Raw genomic sequence first — 14,488 nt, forward strand, 5'->3', positions numbered from 1 at the left:
GTGTATAGACTCAGTCTGGTCATGTGACTCCAGTCTGTACCAACATATGAACATTGAGTCTGTTAGTGTATAGACTCAGTCTGGTCAAGATTCAAGATTCAAGATTTTTATTGTCACTCCATGATACAAGTATCACGTGTGAAATTCTTGTGCTGTGGACTCCGTTTACAACATAGTACAAATGTGACAGGGCATATGAGTGCAAAAACAACAAGAGACACACCAAGCAATAAGGCAGTATAGTGATAAGACAAGTCAGAGACAGTGGCATATTCACTGCACATAGGTGCACATGTCATGTGCATACTTTAGACGTGCTTAAACATTTTAAATTCGGCGTATTTGACATACAGGTGCAAATAGCATATTCCTTATTAAACATACAATTAAACTCAGCGTTTTAAATTCGGCGTATTTGACATACAGGTGCAAATAGCATATTCCTTATTAAGCATACAATTAAACATTAGACATACGTAATGGTAGCAGCTACAGTACGGTACAGTACGGCTACTACACTATTTGTGTATGTTAAGGAGTCTCGTGGCCTGCGGGAAGAAACTGTTCCTCAAGCGATTTGTGCATGCTTTTGGAACCCTGTATCTTCTCCCTGAGGGTAACAGGGAGAACAGGCTGTTGTGGGGATGGTTTGTGTCTTTGATGATCTTCAGGGACCTCCTGAGGCACCGCTGTTTATACAGTTCATGCAGTTCTGGCAACTCACATCCTGTTACGTGCTGGGCCGCGCGTCTCACTCTCCGTAGCGCCCTGCGGTCCATGGTGGTACAGTTCCCATACCAGGTGGTGAAGCAGCCAGTCAGCAGGCTTTCAATGGTGCCTCTGTAGAAGTCCCTAAGGATTTCTGGCCTTAGCCCAAATTTCCTCAGGCGCCTGAGTCCGTGTATTCGCTGTTGGGCCTTTTTGACAACAGTGGCGGTGTGGCCGGCCCAAGTCAGGTCCTGGTGGATGTTGACTCCCAGGTACTTGAAGCTGTCCACCCTTTCCCCCACTGTGCCGTTGATGGTGATTGGGGGGTGTGTGCTCCCCCCCCCTCCTCTAGTCTACAATGATCTCCTTGGTCTTGGAGACGTTCAGAGAGAGGTGGTTGTCCCGGCACCATTGTTCCAGGGCCCCCACCTCCTCTCTGTAGGCCGTCATGTAACTCCAGTCTGTACCAACATATGAACATTGATTCTTATTCATAAAGTCAGTGTGAACGGAGCTGCTGAGAAGCTGAGGAATATAGTTTCATGTTCACTCCTATTATATATATACAGTATATGTATATATATATATATATATATATATATATATACATACACACACACACACACACACACACACACACAAATATATATATACTGTGTGTGTGTGTGTGTGTGTGTGTGTGTGTGTGTGTGTGTGTGTGTGTGTGTGTGTGTGTGTGTGTGTGTGTGTGTGTGTCAGACTGTAAAAAGATATGGACAGTGACACCAATAGTAATTTCGTTATATTTTACTTGAGATGCCTGAATTATTTCATTTGCAAGATGGACTGAAAAGTCTGTTTATCTCCCTTTCTGCTGCAGCATGTTGAAGAAATAAATGTTCAGTTTGAACAACGGCTTTGTTGGAGATCAAATGAAGTATTTTCAATTTGTTTAAACATGTAACCTCTGCCACTCTGCTAAACTGAATGCTGTACTGCACTGTGACCTATGTCCTATATATGTATTGTACAGCCTGTGCTTGAATGGAACATTCATTGTGTAGTGGAAGCCCCCACAGGCTTCCACTACACAACACTGTATTTACGTAGGCTACGTTACATATTTGCAGGAGTGGGAGGAATCTCGCACTTGTACAGATGTGACCGATGGAAATGTGAGTTTGTTTACTGCGTTGCATGTAGTTAAAGAGGAGATCCCACAACTTTCTTTTAACCCATTTCAGACGGGATGACGTTCGCGTCATTCTCCCTTTAAAGACGGGATGCCGTTCGCGTCAATATACCTTTGAAGACGGGATGACGTCTACGTCAATTTGTAGTTTAGCTGTAGTTTTTCGCCTATTTCCGGTCTCTAGGCAAATGAAATCATTCAGAAAACACACGTGGGGTCTCGCAATGCATTCTGGGATTGTTTTGGGAAGGAAAAGTTTTTTTTTTCTTCACTTTGAGCGGATCTCTAGAGCGATGGAGGAAGAAAATAATATTAGCGAAGGAAGCGATTTTGAAGACGCGGAATATTCTGAACATTCCACCGTTGATGAAGAGTTAAATGATGACCCAGTTACAGACCCCGATTGGCAGCCCTTGGACAGAGATCAGTGGGTCAGAACTATGTTTCAGGATGACGATGACGATGAGTCTGACGAAGAAGACCAATTCGAAGGCTTCCATGGAAACTGGGTAACGGAGCAGCGCTGTTACCGTCCTGTGCCGGTCAAAGCGTTCAAAAGGGTGCCCGGGGTGAAAAGCGGTGTTGGCTTACAAGCCGATTCCACACCTCTATTTTCTTTCGAGAAAATTTACACGGAGGAAATGTGGGACCGTCTTGTCACGGAGACGAACCGATATGCCGACCAGAGACGCACAATTCCCCCAGCCAAAAAAGCAGCCAAGTGGACCCCGGTAACAGTGAAAGAAATGAAAACATTCATTGGGCTGTGTCTCGCCATGGGGATAATGAAACTTCCCGTCCGAAGAGAGTACTGGCGGCTATCCAAAAACATCTTCAAAACCAACTTCGGCCAGAATATGTCCCGGGACCGATTTGACGCCATTTGGAGGTAGGCTAAGAACAATAATATTATCCTTGTTATTATAACCATTGCGTGATATAGATGCGCCCCATTGAATAGGATGCGCTATATAAATAATAGTAGTTTGATAGATAAAATGTAACATTAGTACCATTGTTATGATGCCCTAAGGGAAATGAAATATATTGCAAATGTATTAGAGGTGTAGTGGGAGTATTGCCATAGTAGCGAGCTTATACACTGGGGTAAGAAACCCCTGCTGGGCTCGGCTGCTACACCTATTGTGTGTGGGCAAACACCTAGTAGGCCTATTGTTATTCAATTGTCAGGAATGTGGAGAGAATGCGCTTCACTCTTTGCACCAAGACAGACACTGCACTTAGACAGACCCTGTAACCCTCAAGTGTAACTAACCTATATAATGATATAGCCTACAATTTTTCATTTCATCCAAGATGTGTCTACTTGTATATAATATACAATACAATATACAATATTGTATACAATATACAAGACATTATATTGTTTATAATATATTGTAATATGTGTCTAATTACCCCCCCTCCCCTACCCCCCCTCTTCCATCCTCCCCTCTCTCACCTCTTCAGATACCTTCACCTCCAAGATAACAACGCACGAGGCGACCCAGCTGATAAGCTCTGGAAACTGCGCTGGTACCTGGACTTCCTGAACCAGCGCTTCCAGGACCTCTATGAGGTCAACGGCACAGTCAGCATTGACGAATCAATGATCAAGTTCAAAGGCAGGCTTGGCTTCCGGCAATACCTGCCAATGAAGGTACTGCTGATTGATTGATCAAATTGTCTCACCTCTATTTTGCCTATGTAACCTGCATCTTTTGGTAATGTGTGAAATAAACATTCATTCATTCATTCATTCCAGCCAACCAAATGGGGCGTGAAGGTTTGGGTGATGGCGGAGAGCTCAACAGGCTACGTTCCGCACTTCAAAGTAAGGAAAAAAATCAGCACACCAAGAATATGCAAATATGTATTCTGTAATGTGTTGTTATTTGAGTGACCTTTCAAGCACCCAAGGCCCTTCCTCAGACTTGTGTTTCTTCTTGCAAACTCCCCAGGTGTACACAGGACGTGAAGCGGCGCCGCAGACGGGCCTGGCACAGCGCGTGGTGCTGGACCTCGCCAAGCCATACAATGGCACCTTCCTGTCCATTTATATGGACAACTTCTACACCAGTGTAGAACTCCTCCAGGAGATGAACGGCCTTTTCCTGTACGGCTGTGGCACCCTTCGGGCCAATAGGAAGGGGCTGCCGAAGGACCACAGCCTGACAAAGAGGGCTGCGCTGGGGAAGCACGAGTTCCGGGTGGCACAGCAGGATGACCTCACCTTCTGCGTGTGGCAAGACACAAAGACGGTGATGGTCTTGTCCAATCACCATGACCCCAGCGCAACAGGGACTGTAAGGCGGAGGAGAGATGAGACCCACCGGGCTGATGTGGTAGTGCCCGCTTGCCTGGCGGACTACCAGAGCCACATGAAAGGTTTGTTTTACAGATTTATGTTTTATAAACAAAAATTAAAATACTGTAAGCTTATATTCACTGAGGTCATTTGAGTGAAAATGTACGTATGTAAACAGAGTTCCATGTGTGTTCCAGGTGTGGATCTCCTCGACCAGATGATTGGATACTATGGTTTCGATCATCGGTCAAAGAAATGGTGGCGGCGTGTGTTCTTCTGGGGCCTGTCTGTGTCGTGCTACAACGCCTACGTTGCAGCCAGGTCTGTTGGAGGAAGGCACAAACATTACAAGGACTGGCTGGAGACCTTGCTGGAGGAGCTCATCACACCGGTGACAAGGAGGGCCCCTCCTGTGATCCCTCCTCCTTCTCCTCCTCCTCCTCTGTCCCCAGCTTCCAGACCAGCCTCTCCATTTGGCTCTCCTTCCACTCCAGAGAGCAGGGGAGCCTCCCCAGCACCAAGCACATCGAGCAGGGCAGCCTCCCCAGCACCCAGCACGTCAGGAGAAGCCACAGGTCCCCCAATGCACGACTTCGGGAAGGTGTTTGAGAAGCGGAAGCTCTGCAGGGAGTGCCAGTTGTTGCTGGACAAAAAAGATGTAGTAGGCAGTGGGCTAACTGTGTATGGCTGCATACAGTGTGACCTGCCTGTCCACATTGAGTGTTTTGGAAAACACTACAGACATTTTTTGTAAGTGTTTGCTAAACACTAGCTGACACTTTAGACACTTGCCCCTTTGATGGTAAATGGACTGCATTTTTTTTTATGGTTGCAAGGGGACACAAGGGGGCAGTGTGGAGCACATTTTTGATTTTATTTGAGTGGTTTGGAGTGATTTGTTGCTTGTTTTTTCATACGTTTTTTAGTTTTTTAAAAATTTTCTGTGTTTACAGCAATATTTGACAATGCTATTGAATTGTCATACCAATAAACACCTTTTACAAGGAAAGCCACATGTGTCAGCTCTCAAATGCCTTTTAAAGTGTGTTTTTATCTTCTACAGAGGCTGAGATATCACTATTTTAGTAGGCGTTGACATTTCTATGAAAAGTTCAGGATTTGGGGGTCTATTATCAAATCGGACTTAGGTTTTAGAGGCTATTTTTTAGGCGAAAATAGGCTGAAATGGGTTAAAGGGGGCACCGTGGCCATTTCAAAAATGCCAAACTGGCCATGTGGAGAATACATTTTAGAAGGGGCATTACCAAACTGCGGGGCATCCACCACACTGTCTGTTTGACCATGGTATTCCTGCTCTGGGTGATGCCCTAGGGGCGTCACTTGGTGCCCTACGCTCAGTGCGTTGTGCGCGTGTAGGGAGCGGCGGCCGTGGTATTAGCGTATATTCTGGTCTGAGAAACACCTCTGTAAATTCCACCATATGCCTGGAATCCCACGACCAGTGGAGCTGTGTTGACTTTACTGAGAGATGGGCAATTTATCTGGCATGAGATCAGATTCATTGATCCGAAGCTCACCCAGAGAGCAGTGTGACGGGACAGAGAAGCTCACCCAGAGAGCAGTGTGACGGGACAGAGAAGCTCACCCAGAGAGCAGTGTGACGGGACAGAGAAGCTCACCCAGAGAGCAGTGTGACGGGACAGAGAAGCTCACCCAGAGAGCAGTGTGACGGGACAGAGAAGCTCACCCAGAGAGCAGTGTGACGGGACAGAGAAGCTCACCCAGAGAGCAGTGTGACGGGACAGAGAAGCTCACCCAGAGAGCAGTGTGACGGGACAGAGAAGCTCACCCAGAGAGCAGTGTGACGGGACAGAGAAGCTCACCCAGAGAGCAGTGTGAGGGCAGAGAAGCAGGATAAAAGCAGGGCGTTCAGCAGGACGTGGATCTCTGCCTGCTTGGCCACAGTGCAGTCAGACACTGAGACGTCACGCCAACACCTGAAACACAAACAGGATCTATTCACTGACCTCTGTGCTTTTCGTACATACATGTGTGACATTCACTGACCTCTGTGCTTTTCCAACATACATGTGTGACATTCACTGACCTCTGTGCTTTTCCAACATACATGTTGTGACATTCACTGACCTCTGTGCTTTTCCAACATACATGTGTGACATTCACTGACCTCTGTGCTTTTCCAACATACATGCTGTGACATTCACTGACCTCTGTGCTTTTCCAACATACATGTGTGACATTCACTGACCTCTGTGCTTTTCCAACATACATGCTGTGACATTCACTGACCTCTGTGCTTTTCCAACATACATGCTGTGACATTCACTGACCTCTGTGCTTTTCCTACATACATGTGTAACATTCACTGACCTCTGTGCTTTTCCAACATACATGTGTAACATTCACTGACCTCTGTGCTTTTCCAACATACATGTGTGACATTCACTGACCTCTGTGCTTTTCCAACATACAGTACATGCTGTGACATTCACTGACCTCTGTGCTTTTCCTACATAGATGCTGTGACATTCACTGACCTCTGTGCTTTTCCTACATACATGCTGTGACATTCACTGACCACTGTGCTTTTCCAACATACATGTGTGACATTCACTGACCTCTGTGCTTTTCCAACATACATGCAGGGCTGTAGTGGTGGCTAAACGCACGTAAACGGCGTTTACGTACCTTTTTCAATGCTCTGCAGCATTTAGGCACCTTTTAAGATCGTTTACTCACATGTTTAAATCGTTTATGCACACTTATTATTGCACAAGTTTGAACACGTTCGCGTAAACTGCGTTGATGCGGAGACCACGCCAAGCACGTCACACACCAAAAGAAAAGAAAAAAGATTACACATGGGCATGGCACTGACCAGGATCTCCGCGAACCGTAGCCTATTTTTGTGGAGCGCTCCGCGGGAAAGGTACACGGCCCCGGTCACGTTGGTGCATTTATCGAGCTGTGCTTGCCTGCCCAGACAGCGCTCCTTTCAAACAACTTAACGGTGCCATTGTGCCAGCGATGCGCAATGCGCATTTGGAGATGTGCATTTGGAGACCAGCTCATGGTGAGCTGAACATAGGTAAGGTTGGTTAAAAATGTGTGTCCGGAGTGGGGAAAATCATATAGGCTCACCGTTTTACAACTGAAGAGTGAATCACTGGTGTAAGAAACATGATTGATTTCCCTCTGATCAAGTAGCTAAAGTTTGTAACATTAGGTGCGTGCGAGTCGACTTGAATAGTCCAGGTGCTACTGTATAAAGCCAATATAATACGACCATGTTGAAAACTATCTAGAAACATAGTGGTGTTTGTTGTGCCGAGATCTGTATAAATAAATATTGGCTGACTAAAATTTAGTGGCCAGAGTGGCAGAACCACTTTTATTTCCATGTACATGTTGTCTACCTATCCTTGCCCAATGTGTTTGGGGACAGTTTGAATTATATATTGGTATTCAAGAATCACAGATTCAATCTGTCTACATACTTTTAGCTATAAAGCTGAAGCTCACAATCACAGGTACAGTGTGTGTGAGAGAGAGAACTATATTACTCTTCAAACTGTATATACAGGGTTCATACAAGGTTCTTTAAAGTAGGCTACTGTATAATTTAACTTTTCATACCTGGAGAAATTCAACAAATGTTCAATAAATACATTTTATATTGATTGTTTAGGGCTAATTATTTGTAAAGTCACAACACATTAGAGATGTGTGTAGTTCATTTTGCTCTCAAATGCACCAGGTTGATGAATTTTACTTTCAAATGTAAAAAAAAAATCTTCCGGGGGAGAATCGCCCCGGACCCCCCTTGAGGGGCAAGGCCCATCCCATAGCCAGCTACTTTTTCTATCTGGCTGGCTACCCAGAAATGTGGGGGAACCCCCTGACCTTATAGGGCTATATGATTCAGATTAAGTTGTTGTATATACTCTCATATTTTGTCTTGTATATCGGTCACGGAAGCTTATTTATCCGCCGTTATAACACTGCCGGTGCCGCGTGAGAAAGCTGCCTCGAGTCAAAAGTATAGTTTACCCACCTTTTTTTTTACCACTACAGCACTGCATACATGCTGTGACATTCACTGACCTCTGTGCTTTTCCAACATACATGCTGTGACATTCACTGACCTCTGTGATTTTCCAACATACATGTGTGACATTCACTGACCACTGTGCTTTTCCTACATACATGTGTGACATTCACTGACCACTGTGCTTTTCCAACATACATGTGTGACATTCACTGACCACTGTGCTTTTCCTACATACATGTGTGACATTCACTGACCACTGTGCTTTCCCAACATACATGCTGTGACATTCACTGACCACTGTGCTTTTCCTACATACATGTGTGACATTCACTGACCACTGTGCTTTTCCAACATACATGTGTGACATTCACTGACCACTGTGCTTTTCCAACATACATGCTGTAACATTCACTGACCTCTGTGCTTTTACAACATACATGTGTGACATTCACTGACCTCTGTGCTTTTCCAACATACATGTGTGACATTCACTGACCTCTGTGCTTTTCCAACATACATGCTGTGACATTCACTGACCTCTGTGCTTTTCCAACATACATGTGTGACATTCACTGACCTCTGTGCTTTTCCAACATACATAACATTCACTGACCTCTGTGCTTTTCCAACATACATGTGTGACATTCACTGACCTCTGTGCTTTTCCAACATACATGCTGTGACATTCACTGACCTCTGTGCTTTTCCAACATACATGTGTGACATTCACTGACCTCTGTGCTTTTCCAACATACATGTGTGACATTCACTGACCTCTGTGCTTTTCCAACATACATGTGTGACATTCACTGACCTCTGTGCTTTTCCAACCTACATGCTGTGACATTCACTGACCTCTGTGCTTTTCCAACATACATGTGTGACATTCACTGACCTCTGTGCTTTTCCAACCTACATGCTGTGACATTCACTGACCTCTGTGCTTTTCCAACCTACATGCTGTGACATTCACTGACCTCTGTGCTTTTCCAACATACATGCTGTAACATTCACTGACCTCTGTGCTTTTCCAACATACATGCTGTAACATTCACTGACCTCTGTGCTTTTCCAACATACATGTTGTGACATTCACTGACCTCTGTGCTTTTCCAACATACATGTGTGACATTCACTGACCTCTGTGCTTTTCCAACATACATGTGTGACATTCACTGACCTCTGTGCTTTTCCAACATACATGCTGTGACATTCACTGACCTCTGTGCTTTTCCAACATACATGTGTGACATTCACTGACCTCTGTGCTTTTCCAACATACATGTGTGACATTCACTGACCTCTGTGCTTTTCCAACATACATGTTGTGACATTCACTGACCTCTGTGCTTTTCCAACATACATGTGTGACATTCACTGACCTCTGTGCTTTTCCAACATACATGTGTGACATTCACTGACCTCTGTGCTTTTCCAACATACATGCTGTGACATTCACTGACCTCTGTGCTTTTCCAACATACATGTGTACCATTCACTGACCTCTGTGCTTTTCCAACATACATGTGTGACATTCACTGACCTCTGTGCTTTTCCAACATACATGCTGTGACATTCACTGACCTCTGTGCTTTTCCAACATACATGTGTGACATTCACTGACCTCTGTGCTTTTCCAACATACATGTGTAACATTCACTGACCTCTGTGCTTTTCCAACATACATGCTGTGACATTCACTGACCTCTGTGCTTTTCCAACATACATGCTGTGACATTCACTGACCTCTGTGCTTTTCCAACATACATGTGTGACATTCACTGACCTCTGTGCTTTTCCTACATACATGCTGTGACATTCACTGACCTCTGTGCTTTTCCAACATACATGTGTGACATTCACTGACCTCTGTGCTTTTCCAACATACATGTGTGACATTCACTGACCTCTGTGCTTTTCCAACATACATGTGTGACATTCACTGACCTCTGTGCTTTTCCAACATACATGTGTGACATTCACTGACCTCTGTGCTTTTCCAACCTACATGCTGTGACATTCACTGACCTCTGTGCTTTTCCTACATACATGCTGTGACATTCACTGACCTCTGTGCTTTTCCAACATACATGTGTGACATTCACTGACCTCTGTGCTTTTCCAACATACATGTGTGACATTCACTGACCTCTGTGCTTTTCCAACATACATGTGTGACATTCACTGACCTCTGTGCTTTTCCAACATACATGTGTGACATTCACTGACCTCTGTGCTTTTCCAACATACATGTGTGACATTCACTGACCTCTGTGCTTTTCCAACATACATGCTGTGACATTCACTGACCTCTGTGCTTTTCCAACATACATGTGTAACATTCACTGACCTCTGTGCTTTTCCAACATACATGCTGTGACATTCACTGACCTCTGTGCTTTTCCAACATACATGCTGTGACATTCACTGACCTCTGTGCTTTTCCAACATACATGTGTGACATTCACTGACCTCTGTGCTTTTCCAACATACATGTGTAACATTCACTGACCTCTGTGCTTTTCCAACATACATGTGTAACATTCACTGACCTCTGTGCTTTTCCAACATACATGTGTGACATTCACTGACCTCTGTGCTTTTCCAACATACATGTGTAACATTCACTGACCTCTGTGCTTTTCCAACATACATGCTGTGACATTCACTGACCTCTGTGCTTTTCCAACATACATGTTGTGACATTCACTGACCTCTGTGCTTTTCCAACATACATGTGTAACATTCACTGACCTCTGTGCTTTTCCAACATACATGCTGTGACATTCACTGACCTCTGTGCTTTTCCAACATACATGCTGTGACATTCACTGACCTCTGTGCTTTTCCAACATACATGTGTGACATTCACTGACCTCTGTGCTTTTCCAACATACATGTTCTGACATTCACTGACCTCTGTGCTTTTCCAACATACATGTGTGACATTCACTGACCTCTGTGCTTTTCCAACATACATGTGTGACATTCACTGACCTCTGTGCTTTTCCTACATACATGCTGTAACATTCACTGACCTCTGTGCTTTTCCAACATACATGTGTGACATTCACTGACCTCTGTGCTTTTCCAACATGTGTGACATTCACTGACCTCTGTGCTTTTGCAACATACATGTGTGACATTCACTGACCTCTGTGCTTTTCCAACATACATGTGTGACATTCACTGACCTCTGTGCTTTTCCAACATACATGTGTAACATTCACTGACCTCTGTGCTTTTCCAACATACATGTGTAACATTCACTGACCTCTGTGCTTTTCCAACATACATGCTGTGACATTCACTGACCTCTGTGCTTTTCCAACATACATGTGTAACATTCACTGACCTCTGTGCTTTAACAACATACATGTGTAACATTCACTGACCTCTGTGCTTTAACAACATACATGTGTAACATTCACTGACCTCTGTGCTTTTCCAACATACATGCTGTGACATTCACTGACCTCTGTGCTTTTGCAACATACATGTGTGACATTCACTGACCTCTGTGCTTTTCCAACATACATGTGTGACATTCACTGACCACTGTGCTTTTCCAACATGTGTGACATTCACTGACCTCTGTGCTTTTCCAACATACATGTGTGACATTCACTGACCTCTGTGCTTTTCCAACATACATGCTGTGACATTCACTGACCACTGTGCTTTTCCAACATGTGTGACATTCACTGACCTCTGTGCTTTTGCAACATACATGTGTGACATTCACTGACCTCTGTGCTTTTCCAACATACATGTGTGACATTCACTGACCTCTGTGCTTTTCCAACATACATGCTGTGACATTCACTGACCTCTGTGCTTTTCCAACATACATGTGTGACATTCACTGACCTCTGTGCTTTTCCAACATACATGTGTGACATTCACTGACCTCTGTGCTTTTCCAACATACATGTGTGACATTCACTGACCTCTGTGCTTTTCCAACATACATGCTGTAACATTCACTGACCTCTGTGCTTTTCCAACATACATGCTGTGAAATTCACTGACCTCTGTGCTTTTCCAACATGTGTGACATTCACTGACCTCTGTGCTTTTGCAACATACATGTGTGACATTCACTGACCTCTGTGCTTTTCCAACATACATGTGTGACATTCACTGACCTCTGTGCTTTTCCAACATACATGCTGTGACATTCACTGACCTCTGTGCTTTTCCAACATGTGTGACATTCACTGACCTCTGTGCTTTTGCAACATACATGTGTGACATTCACTGACCTCTGTGCTTTTCCAACATACATGTGTGACATTCACTGACCTCTGTGCTTTTCCAACATACATGCTGTGACATTCACTGACCTCTGTGCTTTTCCAACATGTGTGACATTCACTGACCTCTGTGCTTTTGCAACATACATGTGTGACATTCACTGACCTCTGTGCTTTTCCAACATACATGCTGTAACATTCACTGACCTCTGTGCTTTTCCAACCTACATGCTGTGACATTCACTGACCTCTGTGCTTTTCCAACATACATGCTGTAACATTCACTGACCTCTGTGCTTTTCCAACATGTGTGACATTCACTGACCTCTGTGCTTTTGCAACATACATGTGTGACATTCACTGACCTCTGTGCTTTTCCAACATACATGTGTGACATTCACTGACCTCTGTGCTTTTCCAACATACATGTGTGACATTCACTGACCTCTGTGCTTTTCCAACATACATGCTGTGACATTCACTGACCTCTGTGCTTTTCCAACATGTGTGACATTCACTGACCTCTGTGCTTTTCCTACATACATGTGTGACATTCACTGACCTCTGTGCTTTTCCAACATACATGCTGTAACATTCACTGACCTCTGTGCTTTTCCAACATACATGTGTAACATTCACTGGCCTCTGTGCTTTTCCAACATACATGCTGTAACATTCACTGACCTCTGTGCTTTTCCAACATACATGCTGTAACATTCACTGACCTCTGTGCTTTTCCTACATACATGTGTGACATTCACTGACCTCTGTGCTTTTTTTAACATACATGCTGTAACATTCACTGACCTCTGTGCTTTTACAACATACATGCTGTGACATTCACTGACCTCTGTGCTTTTCCAACATACATGTTGTGACATTCACTGACCTCTGTGCTTTTCCTACATACATGCTGTGACATTCACTGACCTCTGTGCTTTTCCACCATACATGTGTGACATTCACTGACCTCTGTGCTTTTCCAACATACATGCTGTGACATTCACTGACCTCTGTGCTTTTCCAACATACATGTTGTGACATTCACTGACCTCTGTGCTTTTCCAACATACATGTGTGACATTCACTGACCTCTGTGCTTTTCCAACATACATGTGTGACATTCACTGACCTCTGTGCTTTTCCAACATACATGTGTGACATTCACTGACCTCTGTGCTTTTCCAACATACATGTGTGACATTCACTGACCTCTGTGCTTTTCCAACATACATGCTGTGACATTCACTGACCTCTGTGCTTTTCCAACATCATGCCGTGTGAAAAGTCTTCGCCTGTAGGCATGGTTTGACAAGGGGTTTTGATACTCACTGTAGTTCAGTTAAAACATTCAACTTGATCCCCTTACATTGGTTGTAAAAAGTGGTTGCAAATAGTAATAGGATAGACCACGTCAAGGAGCCCTAAACTAACACAAATTAGACTACGGACTCGGACTGCCATTGATGAGATTTTGTCCCAGGGTCCCCCATCTATTAACATTTTTAGATGTTTTATTATAGCTGCTGATTTTTTCTTAATTTTAGGGACGGTAAGATAATTACCGTCCTGTGAGCGGAGAGTACGCATGGGAACATAAGGAATGATTAGCTCAGATAAGTACGGAGGTGCGAGCCGGTGCAAAGATTTATAGGTTAACAGAACAGGCCCGTATCTAGCCTGCCACACTAGGGTGGGCTGGTAGGGGGCAACTTTGGCGGTAGGTTGCCAGAGGTTGTGGGTTCGGGGATGGGGATTAAATTGCATTATATTCAGTGGCGCTGGAAGTACTTTTAGGTAGGAATGGACTCTCGGTGCTGCCTGCAAGGGCAGCGCCGAAGAAAATTTGACGTTTTTTGGACTTTCATCCAAGAATATTTAATTTTAAATTAACATTAGGATTATACTGTTGTGATGTCATTATTCAGTATCTTCTCCTTTTCTCACTCACTTTCATGTAACCACCTGCTCTCCCTTTAGTCGTTTTACACTACAGCACTACAACTAACAGA

At 44.2% G+C, this 14,488-nt stretch overlaps 1 protein-coding gene across 1 annotated transcript; it reads left to right on the forward strand.

Annotated features, from left to right (window-relative positions):
• Window positions 1-2,319: 2,319 nt before the first annotated feature.
• LOC310773378 (uncharacterized protein) lies at window positions 2,320-5,200 on the forward strand (the record flags this gene model as incomplete). The annotated part of the gene is made up of 3 exons (XM_083633245.1): window positions 2,320-2,768; window positions 3,960-4,267; window positions 4,385-5,200. The coding sequence occupies 3 exons, from the start codon at window positions 2,320-2,322 to the stop codon at window positions 4,939-4,941; spliced, it is 1,314 nt and encodes a 437-aa protein (XP_083489371.1). The 3' UTR covers window positions 4,942-5,200.
• Between the last annotated feature and the right edge of the window lie 9,288 nt (window positions 5,201-14,488).

Source organism: Poromitra crassiceps, assembly GCF_964638095.1.
Source record: "Poromitra crassiceps genome assembly, chromosome: 3".
NCBI classification, from domain to species: domain Eukaryota; kingdom Metazoa; phylum Chordata; class Actinopteri; order Beryciformes; family Melamphaidae; genus Poromitra; species Poromitra crassiceps.